Below are 20288 nucleotides of genomic sequence, written 5' to 3'. Positions count from 1 at the left end.
CACTCCCCACTGCTCTCATGCTGACATCTCTGTCCTGGGATTGCTGCAGTGTTCCAGCGAACATCAACACAAGCTCGAGGAACAGCATCTCATTTACCGATTAGGCGCACTATAGTCTGCCGGACTGAACATTGAGTTCAACAATTTCAGAGCATGACGGGCCCCCCATTATACTTTTATTTTTAGTTATTTTTTTCTTTTTTATATTTTTTTGTGTTTATTTTATTTTATTTTATCTTAGCTTGTTCAGTTTGCTTACCCACCTTTTTTTCATATTTGTACTTGCGGGTGTTCAGTTTTCAGTCCATTAACACCCTATCTACGAATGCTTTATCTTTCAACATTTGCCTTTGCTCCATGACCTTTTGGTCGGTTATTCTCTGTGACCTTGTCCTATCTACACCTTCTCCTTTGTTATCTCTTGCCCCACCCCCGCTTTACTTGCTTAAAACTTTTCACATTTCTAATATCTGCCAGTTCTGAAGAAGGGTCACTGATCTGAAACGTCAACTCTGCTTCTGTCTCCACGGATGCTGCCAGACCTGCTGAGTATTTCCAGCATTTCTTGTTTTTATTTAAGATTTTAAGGGGGCTTGATAGGGTAGATGTTGAGAATGTGTTTCCACTGGTGGGGGAATCTGGAACTGGGGGACATAGTTACAGAATAAGGGGGCACACATTTAAAACTGAGATGCGAAGAATTTCTTCTCTCAGAGTGTCGAATCTCTGGAATTCTCTACCTAAGAGAGTTGTGGAGGCTAGTTCACTAAATGTATTTAAGGAGGAGGTAGATTTTTGAAATCTCGGGGAGTCGAGGGTTATGCGGAGCAGGCCCGAAAGAGGAGTTGAGTCCTGGGACAGATCAGCCATGATCTTGTTGAATGGCGGGGCAGGCTTGAGGGGCTGGATGGCTTACTCCTGCTCCTATTTCTCATGTTCTTAAATCCATGCTGTCTCTCTCTGATCAGCTGAAAATTTTCAAGATGCTTAGTCACTCCATCCTTAAGTTATAATATATATATTTATATATATAGTAATCTCCTGACAACAGATGTTAGGCTAACCAGTCTACAATTTCCTGATTTCCCTTTCTAACCATTCTTAAATAGCAGAGTGACATGTGCAACCTTCCAACCTGAAGAAATGTTATCCTTAATCGAGGAAGATCATAGTTAGGGCATCTGGAATGTTCTTACCTACTTCCTATAAAACTTTGGGATGAAAATCATCTGGTCTTGAGGATTTGTCATTCGTTAGTGCTGTTACTTTCTTCATTATTGTTAATTTGCTTACGTTAATTTTGGTGAGTCCCTATCTGTGATTCAATGTTAGTTTCCTTGGTGCGTCCAGCATGTTATCCTCTTCCTCTACTCTAAATACCAATGCAGAGCAATTATTAAACATGTCTGCTGTATCCGGATTATTATTTATAAAATCATCATTGTCAGATTTTAAGGGGCCCATCTTTCTCTTACCCACCCTTTTTTGCTTAATATAATTGTAAAAGTTTTTGTGTTGATTTTGATATCCATTACATGTTTATTTTCATACTCCTTTCTTGTAGCTCTTTCTATGAGTTTTGTTTTCCTTTGCTGTTCTTTGTACCTCTCCCATTCACTAGGATCTGTGCTTTTATTTTGCATTTTTTATACTTTTTCTTTTAGTTTTATGTTATCTCATAGCTCTTTTGTCATCCATGGCTTTTCTTCTGGCGAGTAGAGATCTTGCCCCATGTCGGTATACACAGGTTCACTTTCACGTTAAATTCTTTTTTTGAACACTTCCCACTGATCTTCTGTCATTTTACTTATTAACAGATTTACCCAGTTTACTGTCTCATCCCGCTGAGGTCAGCCTTAGCAAAATCACAACATTGAACCCAATCGTGTTATGATCATTATTAGATAAATGTTCACACGCTGTTAGGCTGCTAACTAAATCTGCCTCATTGCTCATTATCAAATCCTTGTTTATTATAGGACATATTGATGCAGAAAACTATCTTGAACGCACATGAGATTTGGGCATCACCATTTCTGACATACAATCATAACTGCAGTTGCACAATCCTGCCATTAGATGGAGCTTCATAAACTGCAGGTCCCCATAATTCTACCTATATCACCAATGAACTCAAGTGGGGAAACTCTCTTTGTACTTTCCATGGGAAAAGCCAATGGAGATCCACTAGTATGCAACACTTTCACATCAGACTTTATAAGGGTTGGATGGTTTGCAACTTTAAAAATGTTGACTTTTTCAATTGCAAAAATAGATTTTAAAATCACAGTATCGCTTGAATATATTTCAAGGAGTGGCATGTCTTATTTGAACCTTAAGTGTGGAAAGGCACGCACCTTTCGACGGGTTCTGTTCTAATGTACTCACATGCGTCCGACACTGTTCTAACCCAGTTGGTTCCTCTTTCTGATCAGATGGTGGGGCAAATGCAATGGTTAAGTCTGTGTTGTCTAGCTGTGGTATCATGCATTACCTAGAGAACAAATTTGGGCAGAAATACACAGCTACAGTTAGCTCCGATTCCAAATAAGTTTTGTTTACTAACTTTTAAGAATTTGCTTTCAAGCAAGGAAAGGCATAAGAAAAACAATAATATCAGAATTGGGTAATATCAGAAAAAAGTTCGCAAAGTGGTAGCCAAAAGATCAATAAATGTGACAGTAATGTGTGGAAAAAGATTATATGATCTGTACCGTACAGACTTACTTATTATGAAAGCAAATTCCCAGCAATGGCTTCCCCCTTATAAAATAATGATAGGAGAGTCATCACAATGGTCAAACAGCTACTCATAGTCAAGAATGATCTGAACATATACTAAATGTGGGCGACACTAAGAGGGACGTATCATCTTTGTAACCACAGTTATATAGATATTCTTCTCATGTTGGGTGTTCCTCCACTCATTTTGTACCTAGTGGCCTGCAAAGGCACTTCCAACTTCACAACATGAGTGAACACATATGCAACAAAGAATAAAAGGTCAATAGTTTTTTTTGCCTTGGAACAGTTAACCTCCCCCCACCCTGCTGAAAAGAGTTCACAAGCTGGAGCAGCATGAACTTGAAGTAACTGATCATTCTTGAAGAGCCTCCTTGAGACGAGCTTTGGAAATAGCCTATTCAATCATTTGTGGGGTGAAGAATTGGGCTTGTCCCAATTGAATTGTTCCTCATGATCACAGTAAGGAATTGATCATGATAGAGGACTGCTGCTTTTTCCTTCATCTCGGATGAAGGAAGATGCTAGTGGAGAATAAACTTCAAGGAGTGAAATTAAAGAGGATGAAGAAGTCAGTTGGGAAAAAAGTACTGTTTATATATAGGACTTGACTTCTGTTCGAAAATACTTCTGATTTGTTAAAGTGAGTGAAAAGTATTATTTATTTTCAGAATTATTACACAGAGGAGTAACTACAATTACAAATTTGGAAGGGTGGGTGGGTCATCCTTTGGACCCAATTGGGCGTCTCTTCATCACACTGACTGAAGCTTGCCGACTAGAGGATGACTGTTGTATGGACGCAGCAGGTAAGAGAAAGTCCTCTGTTGGTTACTTGTACCTGATTGTTTCAGTAGGGTTATCTTCTTCAAGTTCTAGGTTTTTTTCTTCTTGGGTAGTCCCTCAGGAATAAGGATGACTTTCTTCCACTCCAGGGTTGTGGATCCTTAAGTGACTCAATAGTCCAATTCTGAATCCACACACTCTGCCACAAGTGGGGCAGGTGGTGTTTGATGAAGTGAGTGGATGGGATGCTCGACTTTCCGAACACTCCTCCGCTGTTTGCGCCAGGTTGCTGCCTGGGAATGTCAACATTGTTCGAACTGGCTGGCACCTTCACGGATGCTCCTTCTCCATTTTGGGCAGTCTCGGGCAAGAGATTCCACGAGTCAGTGGAGATGTCACATTTTTTCAGGGCGGCTTGAAGGACATCCTTGTAGCATTTCCTCTGCCCTCCTGGTAGCCTCTTGCCATGATGGAGCTTGGAGTAGAAAGCTTGTTTTGGGAGTCTTGTGTCAGGCATGTGGATGATGTGGCCTGTCGGCGTAACTGTCTAGCCATGACCAGTGTCTCGATACGGGGGATGTTGGCCTGAGAGTGGGCACTGATATTGGAGCACCTGGCCTGCCATTAAATTTGCAGAATCTTGCAGAGGCACCACTAGTGATATCTCTCCAGGGCTTTGACATGTCTGCTGTACAGTGTCCATGTTTCCGAAGCATACAGGAGGGCAGGTAACAAATACATAACAATACATGACACAAATACATGGTCTCTAGGTTTTACCACTAGATGGAGTAGTTATTTGAAAGCTGTTATTCCTTTTCTTTGGTAGACAGAGATGGGTGACTGAGACCGGTTCCATGATTCCGATCTTGAGTGCCTTAGTTTCCTTGAATCATGTCTGCTGCTATCAGATTAAGTGGTCCCAATTATATCCTTGATCACTGTGCATTTCTCCCATCTGAAACTAAATATATAGTGATGAGAAGTGTGGAAAAGGGAAGAAAAGCCAGGTGGCCAAGTTAAGAATGGGGATGTTTTCCATGATTGAAATAACCCCATTACAGTGTGCTTTTGGTTTTGGTGCACTAATAGCAGCAGGCAGTTGAGGGTGTGTTTAATATGTGTGGTCCCAAAGCACCGAGTTCCCTGTAATGATCCCTGGACTTTTTTTTTAAATTAATGTAAAGGAGAAATGGTTTTGTTAAATTAATGTGGAACTGGGCATTGGTATATCTGGATGAGGATACTTCTGGTAAAGAAGAATAAGGGATGTACAACCCAGCCAGGTGTACCTGTGTACGACATTGGAGCTGCAAAATTATATTAAAATCTGCACATTTTACAAATGAGCAGTTTACAGCAATGTTGTTTGTTTCAAAATACTTTACAACATTGTGTCTAATTTAATTTTTAATTGCAGAATTTAATTGAAATGTTGTTCCATTCATTAAAATAAAGTTCTTTTTTAATCCTGGATCTGATGTGAGGAAATCTTCCACAGGGTATTGACTTGTGGGGGGGAGAACACTATCCCATTATTATCTTATTAAACCACAAGAAAGTTTATGGGAATTCTGGAAACTGCAAATTTAGAAGGATAATATTGCATTACTCTCAAGTCTTTCTTTAACAGACAAAAAAAAACCTGCAGCATATTTACACCAAGGATTTTAAATGTTCCGCCCAGAATTTCTTCAGACTAATGTCTGTTTTACTCCTGTTAGATTCCAGCAGTGATCTGAAGCCTGCTATCTACCAACATGTGGCTGTGTCTGGGTGCCTAGATAGCAACGAATCCTACCTAACCCTGGCTATGGAGGTAGCGTTGATGGGCATGGGTCAGCAAAGAGTAATGCCCGAGGGCCTCTACGCACAAGACAAGGTCTGCCGAAATGAGGAGCAAATAATCTTCAAACTACAGGAGCTTGAATTAGATGAAATGCTTGTACAGGTCCTACGTAAACAGTCTATTATCTTATTAGAAGGTAAACTAATGCTTCTGTAGCAATCAAATTTTTTTTAAAGAAAGCTCTAGGAAGACAAGTTAGAATGGATGGTGTAGTGCATTAGAACACTGCCCTTTCAGCTCTGGAAGTGGTAATGTGAGAAGTAAGACTAGATTCATGCACCTGGACCCCTCCCCCTGGTGACCCATTCACCTGTCTCCAGCATTCTCCCTCTACCTGGACCCACCCGCTCTTGATCTTTTCATTGAAAACTGTCGGCAAGACATTGGTGATCTCAATTTCTCTGCCCCCCTCACTCACTCTAACCTGTCCCTCTCTGAACTTGAGGCACTCCGTTCTCTCAGGTCGAACCCCGACACGGTCATCAAACCTGCAGACAAGGGTGGTGCTCATGTTGTATGGCGTACCGACGTCTACCTTGCAGAGACTCAGCGCCAACTCTCAGACACTTCTTCCTACCTCCCTCTGGACCATGACCCTACCACAGAACATCAAGCTACTGTCCTCAGGACATTCACTGACCTCATCTCCTCTGGAGATCTTCCCTCTACAGCTTCCAATCTCATAGTCCCACAACCCCGGACAGCCTGCTTCTACCTCCTTCCCAAAATCCACAAACAGGACTGTCCTGGCAGAACCATTGTGTCAGCCTGCTCTTGCCCCACTGAACTTATTTCTTCCTATCTTGACTCTATCGTTGCTCCGCTGGTCCAGTCTCTTCCCACCTACATCCATGACTCTTCTGATGCCCTACGTCATTTTGACAATTTCCAGTTTCCTGGCCCCAACCACCTCCTCTTCACTATGGACGTCCAATCTCTCTACACTTCCATCCCCCACCAGGACGGTTTGAGGGCTCTCTGCTTCTTCCTTGAACAGAGGCCCAACCAGTCCCCGTCCACCACCACCCTCCTCCGCCTGGCTGAACTTGTTCTCACATTGAACAACTTCTCCTTCAACTCCACTCACTTCCTTCAAGTAATAGGTGTTGCTATGGGTACCTGCATGGGTCCTAGTTATGCCTGTCTTTTTGTGGGATATGTCGAACATTCCTTGTTCCAGTCCTACTCAGGCCCCCTCCCCCAACTCTTTTTCCTGTACATCGATGACTGTATCGGTGCCGTTTCAGGCTCCCGCCCCGAACTGGAAAACTTTATCAACTTTGCTTCTAATTTCCACCTTCTCTCACCTTTACATGGTCGATCTCCGACACTTCCCTTCCCTTCCCTTCCTCGATTTCTCTGTCTCCAACTCTGGGGATAGGCTGTCTACTAATATCCATTATAAGCCCACCGACTCCCACAGCTACCTCGACTACACTTCTTCACACCCTGCTTCCTGTAAGGACTCCATTCCATTCTCTCAGTTTCTCCGTCTCCGACGCATCTGCTCTGATGATGCTACCTCCCATGACAGCGCTTCTGATATGTCTTCTTTTTTACTCAACCGAGGATTCCCCCCCACTATGGTTGGCAGGGCCCTCAACCGTGTCCAGCCCATTTCCCGCACCTCTACCCTCACCCCTTCCCCTCCCTCCAAGAACCGCGTCAGGGTTCCCCTTGTCCTCACTTTCCACCCCATCAGCCTCCATATCCAAAGGATCATCCTCCGCCATTTCCGCCACCTCCAGCGTGATGCCACTACCAAACGCATCTTCCCCTTCTCTCCCCTGTCAGTATTCCGAAGGGATCATTCCCTCCGTGACATCCTGTTCCACTCCTCCATTTACCCCCACCACCTCATCCCCTTCCCATGGCACCTTCCCCTGCAATCGCAGGAGGTGTAATACCTGCGCTCTCCTCACTATCCCAGGCACCAAACACTCCTTTCAGGTGAAGCAGCGATTTACTTGTACGTCTTTCAATGTAGTATACTGTATTCGCTGCTCACAGTGTGGTCTCCTCTACATTGGGGAGACCAAACGCAGACTGGGTGACCGCTTTGCAGAACACCTCCGCTCAGTCTGCAAGCAGGACCCCGAGCTTCCGGTTGCTTGCCATTTCAACAGTTCCCCCTGCTATCATGCTCACATCTCTGTCCTGGGATTGCTGCAATGTTCCAGCGAACATCAACGCAAGCTCGAGGAACAGCATCTCATTTACCAATTAGGCACACTACAGCCTGCCGGACTGAACATTGAGTTTAACAATTCCAGAACATGACGGGCCCCCCATCCCCTCCCCCCCAATTTTACTTTTTTTTTCCTTTTTTTATGTTTATTTTATTTTATTTCATCTTAGTTTTATTCAGTTTGCTGACCCACTGTTTTTTTCATGTTTCTACTTGCTGCTGTTCAATATTCAGTGTATTTACACCTAATCTGTACTAATGCTTTGTCTTTCAACACACCATTAACATATTGTTTGCCTTTGCTCCACGACCTTCTGGTCAGCTATTCTGTGACCTTGTCCTTGCTACACCTTCTGCTTTGTTATCTCTTGCCCCACCCCTGCTTTACATGCTTATAACCTTTTACATTTCTAATATTTGCCAGTTCTGAAGAAGGGTCACTGACCTGAAACATTAACTCTGCTTCTCTCTCCACAGATGCTGCCAGACCTGCTGAGTATTTCCAGCATTTCTTGTTTTTATTTCAGATTTCCAGCATCTGCAGTATTTTGCTTTTATTCATGCACTATAGTTTGACTTTTGTTACTTTCAAAGGTCAGGGCGATATGGCTCAAGACTTTGCTTTCTTTGGGGTCTGTAGTTAATTACTTGCTTCAGGGGCTTAAACAAATTCTATGATAAAGGCATGATCTACAGACAAGATAACCAAGTTAACATTTCATATTCAATATTTACACTGTTATTTAATTGATGACATCGGACCTGACCTGGAGTTGATGATAACACTGGGAAAATATTTCATTCTTTTATAATCGGCAAACCATATTTTCATCAACTCCTGCCATATTAAATTGTTGCAGGATATGTTAGCAATTGCACTTATTTCTGTTACAAAGTTAACTTAAGGAACAGGTGAATAAAACTTGAGGATCAGCGGAAATTAATGTCTCCAAAAAGAAAACATTTTGTTAATTTTTGCAGGGGTTCTTCCAATCGACTGCAGTATCGTCAGCTGAAGATCTGTGGAAACTCTGAAGAAATGGCAGAAATTAGGGTATTTCTCCAGGGTTTCTGTGGATCTTCCATCAAAGTTACAGTGGACTGTTGGAAGAATCCCTCCACTGTTTAATCCCTTAATGGCAGTTTGCAACAAGACTGATCTGCAAAACCTGAGAAGTTGTAGAGAAAGAAGCTGAACTCGTTCTCTTTTTTTTAAAAAATTGATATTCATTGACAAGTTTCACAAAGACAGCTCTTCAATTTCAGAATAAATTATATTAAATGGAAAAAAGTAATTGGCATAACATCTGCAGGAACAAATATGAAAACTGAAGCCTTATAAAAATGTCACCTTGCATGTAAAGCTATTTATGAAAAAAATGCATCAGGACATTTGTCCTTCAACTGAGCTGATGACAATTCTGATCATTAACAGGAGGTCCTTTCAGTGGCCTGGGCGAAGTGATTCACCGGGAAAGCGTGCCGATGCATACTTTTGCAAAGTATCTTTTTTCAGCTTTACTGTCGCACGATGCTGACCTTGCGTATAAACTGGCTTTAAGAGCAATGAGGTTTGTAATTTCGGTAAAATATTAAATTCTGGTATTGAATGAATACAATTTGTGATCCCACTGTGCAGATTCTGTGCTTGATGCTACATCAAAACATGTCAGCATCTCCAGCCAATCAATGTATATTTATCATATCACTAAATGCAAAAGTACAGGATCTCTGCAGATCTCCATGTTTTTTGAAGGTAACTATAATATATTTAAAAGTAGACAGGGATGGGTGAAAGGGTGTAGTTATGGTGACCACCACTGGCTTGACAATCTAAGGCCTCAGATCTAAAAATAATATCTTAATACTGTCTTAATATTGTAACATCCTGCAAGAATGTGAGTGTGGCACTAAGAGCAGTGGAATGGTGGTGGGGCATAAATTTGTACTTTCTGTCCGCCATACTGCGAGAGTCTAGATGTTAGTTGTATGTGTGTGAGTGGGTGATGGATGGGAGAAGGTTGCAAGCAGAGGCCAGGTTCTTCCATCACAGGAAGAATGGCTAAAACTAGAGGATGAAACTACCTTTTGCCCCCAGATTAGCTCCTGCTCATCTGCTAGGAGCTGGTTATTCCCTCTTAAAAATGGGAGAGATAAAACGGTGCTGATATTATTCTCTGTAGCGTCTGGGGAACGCTCAGTTCCCAAGCACCTGTTAGGTTGGGTCTCAAAACTCATTTATTGGGTTTCCCTAAAGCAGTGAACCTGGGCTAGCTTACAAAAGGTGCAGGACAAGAGCAAGCATCAGAGATGATGTGGGAGAGAATGTTCCTGGTCATACAAACATACGAATTAGGAGCAGGAGTAGGCCACTTGGCCCCTCGAGCCTGCTCCACCATTCAATAAGATCATGGCTGATCTGATTGTAACCTCAACTCCACTTTCTTGCCTATGCCCAATAACATTTCACATCCTTGCTTATCAAGAATCAATCCACCTCTGCCTTAAAAATATTCAAAGACTCTGATTCCACAGCCTTTTGAGAAAGAGAGTTCCAAAGACTCACGACCCTCTTGAGAGAAAACTTTCTCCTCATCTCCGACTGAAATGGGTGACCCCTTATTTTTAAAGTGACCCCGAGTTCTAGATTCTCCCACAAGGGGAAACATCCTTTCCACATCCGCCCTGTCAAGACCTTTCAGGATCTTATATGTTTCAATCAAGTCGCCTCCTAATCTTCTAAACTCCAGCAAATACAAGCGTTGCCTGTCCAACCTGCCCATTCTAGTTATTAGTCTAGTAATCCTTCTCTGAGCTGCTTCCAACGTTTTTACATATTTCCTTCAATAAGAAGATCAATACTGTACACAGTACTCCAGATTTGGTCTCACCAATGCCGTGTATAACTGAAGCATAACCTCCCTACTTTTGTATTCATTTCCGCTCGCAATAAACAATAACATTCTATTAGCTTTCCTAATTACGTTCTGTAACTGCATACCAACTTTTTGCGATTCATGCACGGGGACACCCAGATACCTCTGCATCACCAAGCTCTGCAATCTCTCATCATTTAGATAATATGCTTCTTTTTTATTCTTCCTGCCAAAATGGAAAATTTCACATTTTCCCACATCATATTCCATTTGCCAGGTCTTTGCCCAGTCACTATACCTATCTATATCCCTTTGGAGCCTGCTTATTTCCTCTTCACAACTTACTTTCCTACCTATCTTTGTGTAATGAGCAAATCTAGCAACCATAGTCCCAATGGTCCCTTCATCCAAGTCATTTATATAAATGGTAAAAAGTTGAGGGCCCAGCACTGATCCCTGCAGCACCCACTTGTTACACCTTGCCAAATGAAAATGACCCATTTATGCCTACTCTATGTTGCCTGTTAGCTAGCCAATCTTCTATCCATGCCAATATGTTAGCCCCTACACCATGAGCTTTTATTTTCTGCAATAACCTTTGATGTGGCACCTTATCAAATGCCTTCTAGAAATCTAAGTACAGTGCATCCACCGGTTCCCCTTTATACACAGCACATGTTACTTCTTCAGAGAATTCCAGTAAATTGGTTAAATATGATTTCCCTTTCACAAAACCATGTTGACTCTGCCTGATTACCTTGAATTTTTCAAAGTGCCCTGCTATAATGTTTTTAATAACAGCTTCTAACATTTTCCCTAAGACAGATGTTAAGCTAACTTGCAGTCTCCTGCTTTCTGTCTCCCTCTCTTTTTGAATAAAGGAGTTACATTGGCTATTTTCCAATTTAATGGAATCTTCCCTGAATCTAGGGAATTTTGGAAAATTAAAACCAACACGTCAGCTCTCTCTTTAGCCACTTTTTTTAGGACCCTAGGATGAAGTTCATCAGGGCCCAGGGACTTGTCAGCCCGCAGCTCCAACAATTTGCTCAGTACCACTTCCCCGGTGATTGTAATTTTCTTGAATTCTTCCCTCCCTTCTATTTCTTGATTTTACACCTATTTCTGGGATGTTACTTGCATACTTTATAGTGAAGACCAATGCACAATACCTGTTCAATTCATCTGCCATCTCCTTATTTTTCCTTTTCCAGTTTCTGAGATAGAAGAGCACTGATTTTGTGAGAGAGGCTGGTGTTAGGCCTTGTACCTGGATCGCCTTAGCCATTCTTTGTCACTACTGTTAGGAGTTTTGTGACAGGCTGGTGATAATTTTCATAAAAACAAAGTTAGTGTACCATTTACACAAGATGTCTTTTTTCATCCTAAAATATATTTAATGGGAAAAAGGATGACTTCATTTAGAACTGCAGCCAATTGACACTGGACTAAAGTCAGAACATATAGCAGTCTTGGTTAAAGCTTGATAGGGGAACAACTCCACACCCTATTTTTCTCACCAGCAATCTGCCTTTATGTCAGGGAACCAGGCTAAGTGCAGGGATTATGTGTGTCCTGTGTTCTTTTTCCCTACCCCATCCCTCAGTCTCTGTGCGAACATACACATTGGTTTATGACTTGTGGTCATATATTTTTGTTTATATGTGTCCTGACACTTACACAGATATAATGGTGAAAAAAAAATGAATTTGCAGATTGTTAAACCACAGATGTGCAACAGTTTAAACAGAACCATTCTCTGACAGACCACAAACTGATCAATGCAACAAGATATAATTTCTACATTTGGGCTATCCAGTTGGTCTGTGCACCACTAATATATGTTCTCTACCTGTCACCTCCGATACATCATGCTTTGCTTATTTTTGCAGATTACCTGTTCTGGAGTCGACATCACATGCAGGCGATGTCTCCCACCCTCACCACATTGTTTCAGTTGTACCCAGTCGATATCCCCGGTGGTTTACTCTAGGACACCTTGAGTCTCAACAATGCGAGCTGGCCTCCACGATGTTAACAGCAGCCAAAGGTTAGTCTTGGCGCAAACAAAAAGGAACTTTTTAATATCCATGTTACTTCCTGAATGTGTTGTGCTATAAAATGATAAGATAAAGGTATGCATCCACATTCCCCACTCAGTAAATTTCTGGTCTCAACCATACCATGGTGGAGAAAGCACCAAGAGGAAGCAAGGGACTTTGCTATCAGGTAGAGGGTGGAAGTTGCACTGCTTTGCTCTCCCACACCTCTTAGAGATCAATTGTAGAGTGCGGATGAATGGGAACAAGTCATCTGTATACATTCTTGGCGAGGGAGTCTGTCATTAAACAAAAAGCTAATATTGTGGGATTGAGCTTAATTTGAGTGGGTACCATTCCACAAAAAAGTTTGGGAACAAAATGTTGCTCATTTTTAGGTTGATGGTACCAAAGATATCCATTGTATTCGAAGTTGGGAGATCAGAACAGTAAGTTACATAAATCTCATGGTAGTGGCTGTGAAGTATATTTATTTATACAGCAAGAGTGCTGATAAATATCAAAATTTCCATTGGGAAAACCAGCAAGTATATTTGGGTAAATTATTTTCTTTTCAATTGTACTCATTTTATAGCAACATGATGCACCCAAAGTGATCTATGTGGCTTTTAAATGGTATATTGTTAAAATTCTTTCTGGTCTATTGCAATATACAGAATTACACCACAACTTCTGAATCAAAGAGGAATTTTCCAGAATTCCTTTTTCCTGAATTGCCCTAGGATTTTTTTTTTTTTGCAGCTCTCAGGCAATTGCATTGCTACTGGAGGGTGGGCAGCACTGAGGGTCATGATGTTTAGCAGCAACATGACCAAGTGGGCCAGGCTCGTTGAAACAGCTAGACTTTTTCTGTCGTGTCTTTTTCATACTTTCATACTTACATGGATGATGATGGTATGTGTGCAGATCCAGTCTCTTATATTGCAGGATAAAATTTCAGGGTATGAACAATTTTGAATTCTTAAAACAAAATCAAACTTCTCCCAATCAATATGTAAAGAGACCATCAAGGCTGTCATCAAAGTTAAATGCAGTTTGCAGTCCATGGTCTCCCTTTGGTTGATGTCACCGGACTATAGCCCCTTGGCTCTACCCATTTAAGGCGATATTGAGGAGTCATTAAAATACAAGTTCAGCAGTAATAGCATTTTAATTGTGTGTGAATTCAGCTGGCTTGCACTGTTGAACACAGTAAATCCTGCAAACCAGTTTTTCTATGAATGCCATTAATACTCATGGTACAACCTCAATTACTTAAAAATAAATTGATGTGATCATTATTCATTCTTTGTAACTAATGTTGTAAATACTGGTGATTAAAGTTCTCCCTTAACATTCAAAGGACTTAATTTATATTTTCTCCCTCCCCACTTTCTATAGAGCTATCTACCTGCATAGACACCAACAAGCATCTGCCAATTGAGTTCTGTAATCAAGTCCGAGGAAATATCTTCGGGGAGGGGGAATTAGTTTGCTCTCAGATTTAACTTTGTCCTTCCCTGTTAATGGTGAAGTGCCTGGTATCTGCCTCACTCTGCAGTCTGTATGGGCAATGATGGGAGATTACCATGTGTGGAGATATAATACAAACATGTGTCCTGAAGCCTGTTGGCACACTATCAATATCATCATGTTATTTGCTCGCTTTCTTTAAAGTTTCTCAGTAACCTAAGAGTAACAACATTGACCTTGTTAATCACAGACTGATGTCGGAGTTCCTCGCTGTTAAGTCAGTAGGGACCAAATAGCTTATTTTGACTATTTGCAGGAGATATGCTGCGGCTGCGGACTGTCCTTGAAGCTATTCGGAAGAACATTCACTCCTCCTCCCTCATATTCAAACTGGCCCAGGACGCATTTAAAATAGCGACACCAGCTGATAGTCCACCAGATATTACACTTCTCAACGTGGCTTTGGAGCTTGGGTTGCAGGTAAGAGCAATAAATTCACCACTCCAGAGTAAACATACCCAATCTAGGCCATGCTTTTGTGGGGAAGCTCAGTCAGTGTGGTCTTCTGTCCACAGGGAAGCATTGGCAGAGGCCTGGAAATAGATTGCTTGTTTTGAACCAGCCTTCTGAAAGGATTGGGGGAAACTTGAAACAAGGAAAGTGTGAGTGGAATCTTAGAGAGGACACCTTTCTGTAAAATAAAAACCTTTAGTTGATCACTGCTATGTATCTCTTCACCTCAGAAGTCCATTAAATGGTTCACATGGATCAGTAATAAGAGAGATTTGATTTGCAACATTGGAAGTCTATCTTTGAGTCTGCTTTGTATTTATTTGGATTGTGGAATGGGAGGGTAATAAGGTTGCAAATTATTCTGCAGAAGTGTCTATTGAAACCAATTTTTCTTTTTGCCAGGAGATGAGGCTTCAGCTGGTAAGCAACCCAGCAATTGTATATGAGAGAATGCAGGCAAAGTTGAAAGGGAGGGTGGGGAAGTCATCAGTGGAGGGACTGAATTTTTGAGCTGGAACAACAACTGTATACATTTCTCAGTTTTATTCTCAAAATGGCTCCAAGAGAAGGCAACTCAGAAGTAAATAACATAAAAATCCAATAAAGGAAACATCACTAGGACAACACAGTGAACAGTGGCCCAGTTGGCTGTGCCTTAAAGTATGATGTGGTTTGGTGCCCATGATTGTCTGAATGATTAATTAGTTTTTTCTGATGTTGTACATAGTCTTGTGGGGAAAAGGAATGTAGTGAGGGTACAGCAAATGCTTCTCACAGGAAACATTTGATGTAAGTCATCCCAATGTCACTCTGGTGGACTGTCAAAATAACATTTGGTAGAGGCCCAGAAACAGTTGGTTTGCAATATCTCAGTTAACGGTGATAAGGTAAGTTTATGGCGCTGGCCTTGGCTTAGTCTTCAAGCCCCACTCCAGCTCTTCAGCAATGTAATCTAGGCTGATACTTCAATGCTGAATTGAGAGAGATTCAGTGCTGCTTTTTATTATCCCGCCACCAGGACCGGTGGCGGATGTACAAAATGGCTATGGTCCGGACTGTGAAGTCAGCGGCCACAACGGCACAATTACGCGGCGGGCAGCCATTTAGCATAATGGAGACAACCATACCGCAATCGCGTGGTGGGGAGGCGGGCAGTGGATACACCATTCACGGCGTTATCTGATGTTGGAGCAAGTGCTGGCGCCATATTTAAAAGGCTGCCATCCCTGCATATACTGTCTCTATTCTCCTTGGACTTCTGGCATCCTTCTAAAGTAAACCTGTCTGGGTAAAGAAGTGTAAATTTTGGTTCCTTAGGGTGCCTGCGGTAGCTCTGTAGTATGGATTAGTTTTGGTCTGACAACTTTTTAATAAGTGTGAGTCATCATTACCATACCAACACCATTTAAACTACCCTGTAATGCCCCCAACAAACACAACCTAAAAATTCTCAGAGTTACCCACTTTCAAACATAATCCCGTTGCAGAGTCCCCCCCCCGCCCCCCCCCCCCCCACTCCACACACAATCCTCTTGCAGTGTTCGAACACCTTCCCTTCAAATACAATGCACTTGCAGTTTTCTCCCACTACCGTGACAAACAATCCCCTAGCAGAGTCAGCATAGCGGCAATGTCCACTGCAAATCCCACTTCCCCTACATAACTCCGGTGAAGTTTCCCTCTCGAGGCATTGAGGACTCTCGTCTCAGTGGCGCCAGCTTGAGAAAGACATGAAACTGAAAAGACTTGAGTGTTGCAAGTCAAACACAAAATTGAGAACGCCTTGTAAAACATTTAAATGATGATGCCGCCGCGCCAGGGTGGCAGTGCTGCCATGGTACTTCACCACCTCTGACAAAATTGGAAACCAGTATTACAGCGCATCTGGAGGTGAGGTGAGAATGACTGCCCTTGACATCAAGGCAGCATTTGACTGAGGTAGTAATTAAAGCCTGTAAGGAACTAGATAATGAAGTCAGCGTGACTAAGGGAAAGAGTAGGCAGGGAGCAGATGATGAAAGCAAAGGGACTGGTGGTCTGAGGTGCATTTGTTTTAATGCAAGAAGTGATGTAGGTAAGGCAGATGAACTTAGGGCTTGGATTAGTACCTGGGAGTATGATGTTATTGCAATTACTGAGACTTGGTTAAGGGAAGGGCATGATTGGCAACTAAATATCCCAGGATATCGATGCTTCAGGCGGGATAGAGAGGGAGGTAAAAGGGGTGGAGGAGTTGCATTACTGGTCAAAGAGGATATCACAGCTGTGCTGAAGGAAGGCACTATGGAGGACTCGAGCTGTGAGGCAATATGGGCAGAACTCAGAAATAGGAAGGGCGTGGTAACAATGTTGGGGCTGTACTACAGGCCTCCCAACAGCGAGCGTGAGATAGAGGTACAAATATGTAAACAGATTATGGAAAGATGTAGGAGCAACAGGGTGGTGGTGATAGGAGATTTTAATTTTCCCAACATTGACTGGGATTCACTTAGTGTTAGAGGTCCAGATGGAGCAGAATTTGTAAGGAGCATCCAGGAGGGTTTTCTAGAGCAGTATGTAAATAGTCCAACTCAGAAAGGGGCCATACTGGACCTGGTGTTGGGGAATGAGCCCGGCCAAGTGGTTGAAGTTTCAGTAGGGGACTACTTTGGGAATAGTGATCACAATTCCGTAAGTTTTAGAATACTCATGGACAAAGACGAGAGTGGTCCTAAAGGAAGAGTGCTAAATTGGGGGAAGGCCAACTATACCAAAATTCGGCAGGAGCTGGGGAATGTAGATTGGGAGCAGCTGTTTGAAGGTAAATCCACATTTGATATGTGGGAGGCTTTTAAAGAGAGGTTGATTAGCGTGCAGGAGAGACATGTTCCTGTGAAAATGAGGGATAGAAATGGCAAGATTAGGGAACCATGGATGACAGGTGAAATTGTGAGACTAGCTAAGAGGAAAAAGGAAGCATACATAAGGTCTAGGCGGCTGAAGAAAGACGAAGCTTTGGAAGAATATCGGGAATGTAGGACCAATCTGAAATGAGGAATTAAGAGGGCTAAAAGGGGTCATGAAATATCTTTAGCAAACAGGGTTAAGGAAAATCCCAAAGCCTTTTATTCATATATAAGGAGAAAGAGGGTAACTAGAGAAAGGATTGGCCCACTCAAGGACAAAGGAGGAAAGTTATGCGTGGAGTCAGAGAAAATGGGTGAGATTCTGAACGAGTACTTTGCATCGGTATTCACTGAGGAGAGGGACATGACGGATGTTGAGGTTAGGGACAGATGTTTGATTACTCTAGGTCAAGTCGGCATAAGGAGGGAGGAAGTGTTGGGTATTCTAAAAGGCATTAAGGTGGACAAGTCCCCAGGTCCGGATAGGATGTATCCCAGGTGACTGAGGGAAGCGAGAGAGGAAATAGCTGGGGCCTTAACAGATATCTTTGCAGCATCCTTAAACACGGGTGAGGTCCCGGAGGACTGGAGAATTGCTAATGTTGTCCCCTTGTTTAAGAAGGGTAGCAGGGATAATCCAGGTAATTATAGACCGGTGAGCCTGACGTCAGTGGTAAGGAAGCTGCTGGAGAAGATACTGAGGGATAGGATCTATTCCCATTTGGAAGAAAATGGGCTTATCAGTGATAGGCAACATGGTTTTGTGCAGGGAAGGTCATGTCTTACCAACTTAATAGAATTCTTTGAGGAAGTGACAAAGTTGATTGATGAGGGAAGGGCTGTCGATGTCATATACATGGACTTCAGTAAGGCGTTTGATAAGGTTCCCCATGGTAGGCTGATGGAGAAAGTGAAATCGCACGGGGTCCAAGGTGTACTAGCTAGATGGATAAAGAACTGGCTGGGCAACAGGAGACAGAGAGTAGCAGTGGAAGGGAGTTTCTCAAAATGGAGACGTGTGACCAGTGGTGTTCCACAGGGATCCGTGCTGGGACCACTGTTGTTTGTGATATACATAAATGATTTGGAGGAAAGTATAGGTGGTCTGATTAGCAAGTTTGCAGATGACACTAAGATTGGTGGAGTAGCAGATAGTGAAGGGGACTGTCAGAGAATACAGCAGAATATAGATAGATTGGAGAGTTGGGCAGAGAAATGGCAGATGGAGTTCAATCAGGGTAAATGCGAGGTGATGCATTTTGGAAGATCCAATTCAAGAGTGAACTATACAGTAAATGGAAAAGTCCTGGGGAAAATTGATGTACAGAGAGATTTGGGTGTTCAGGTCCATTGTTCCCTGAAGGTGGCAACGCAGGTAAATAGAGTGGTCAAGAAGGCATACGGCATGCTTTCCTTCATCGGACGGGGTATTGAGTACGAGTTGGCAGGTCATGTTAGAGTTGTATAGGACTTTGGTTCGGCCACATTTGGAATACTGCGTGCAGTTCTGGTCGCCATATTACCAAAAGGATGTGGATGCTTTGGAGAAGGTGCAGAGGAGGTTCACCAGAATGTTGCCTGGTATGGAGGGCGCTAGCTATGAAGAGAGGTTGAGTAGATTAGGATTATTTTCATTAGAAAGGCGGAGGTTGAGGGGGGACCTGATTGAGGTGTACAAAATCATGAGAGGTATAGACAGGGTGGATAGCAAGAAGCTTTTTCCCAGAGTGGGGGATTCAATTACTAGGGGTCACGAGTTCAAAGTGAGAGGGGAAAAGTTTAGGGGGGATATGCGTGGAAAGTTCTTTACGCAGAGGGTGGTGGGTGCCTGGAACGCGTTGCCAGCGGAGGTGGTAGATGCGAACACGATAGCGTCTTTTAAGATGTATCCAGACTGATACATGAATGGGCAGGAAGCAAAGAGATACAGACCCTTAGAAAATAGGAGACATGTTTAGGTAGAGGATCTGGATCGGCGCAGGCTTGGAGGGCCGAAGGGCCTGTTCCTGTGCTGTAATTTTCTTTGTTCTTTGTTCTTTGAGTATGGCATCAAGGACAAAAGAGCTGAACTGAAGAGGTGAGGTGAGAGTGACTGCCCTTGCCATCAAGGCAGTATTTGACCGAGTATGGCATCAAGGAGCCTGAACGAAACTGAGGTCAATGGGAATCGGGGGAAAACCCTCCGCTGGCTGGAGTCATACCTAGCGCAAAGGAAGATGGTTGTGGTTGTTGGAGGTCAATCATCTGAGCTCCAGGACATCACTGCAGGATTTCCTCAGGGTAGTGACCTGGGCCCAACCATCTTCAGCTGCTTCATCAATGAGCTTCCTTCAATCATAAGGTCGGAAGTGGGGATGTTCGCTGATGATTGCACAATGTTCAACACCATTCATGACTCTTCAGATACTGAAGCAGTCCGTGTAGAAATGCAGCAAGACCTGGACAATATCCAGGCTTGGGCTGATAAGTGGCAAGTATCATTTGTGCCACACAAGTGCCAGGCAATGATCATTTCCAACAAGAGAGAATTTAACCATCTCCCCTTGACATTCAGTGGTATTACAATCGCTGAATCCGCCACTATCAACATCCTGGGGGTTACCTTTGACCAGAAACTGAATTGGAGTAGCCATATAAATACTTTGGCTACAAGCGCAGATCAGAGGTTGGGAATTCTGTGTCAGGTAACTCACCTCCTGACTCCCCAAAGCCTGTCCACCATCTACAGGGCACAAGTCAGGAATGTGATGGAATACTCTCCACTTGCCTGGATGGGTGCAGCTCCAACAACACTCAGAAGCTCGACACCATCCAAGACAAAGCAGCCAGCTTGATTGGGACCCCATCCACAAACATTCACTCCCTCCAGCACTGATGCACAGTGGCAGCAGTGTGTACCATCTACAAGTTGCACTGCAGCAACGCACCAAGGCTCCT

General features: G+C 42.8%; 1 protein-coding gene across 2 annotated transcripts in view; it reads left to right on the top strand.

The window, feature by feature from the left end:
• The window catches only part of zswim5 (zinc finger, SWIM-type containing 5), a 273431-nt gene that overhangs the window by 243681 nt on the left and 9462 nt on the right, over window positions 1–20288 (top strand). For both annotated transcript variants that reach the window (XM_068036989.1, XM_068036990.1), the window contains exons 8-12: window positions 3414–3551; window positions 5253–5513; window positions 9001–9136; window positions 12334–12491; window positions 14270–14433. In XM_068036989.1, coding sequence (XP_067893090.1) covers window positions 3414–3551; window positions 5253–5513; window positions 9001–9136; window positions 12334–12491; window positions 14270–14433 — 857 coding nt within the window. The remainder of the gene's footprint in view (window positions 1–3413; window positions 3552–5252; window positions 5514–9000; window positions 9137–12333; window positions 12492–14269; window positions 14434–20288) is intronic.

Source organism: Heterodontus francisci, chromosome 8, assembly GCF_036365525.1.
Source record: "Heterodontus francisci isolate sHetFra1 chromosome 8, sHetFra1.hap1, whole genome shotgun sequence".
NCBI lineage: Eukaryota > Metazoa > Chordata > Chondrichthyes > Heterodontiformes > Heterodontidae > Heterodontus > Heterodontus francisci.
The sequence above is the reverse complement of the archived record's forward strand: the minus strand, read 5'-3'. Positions and strand labels throughout refer to the sequence as shown.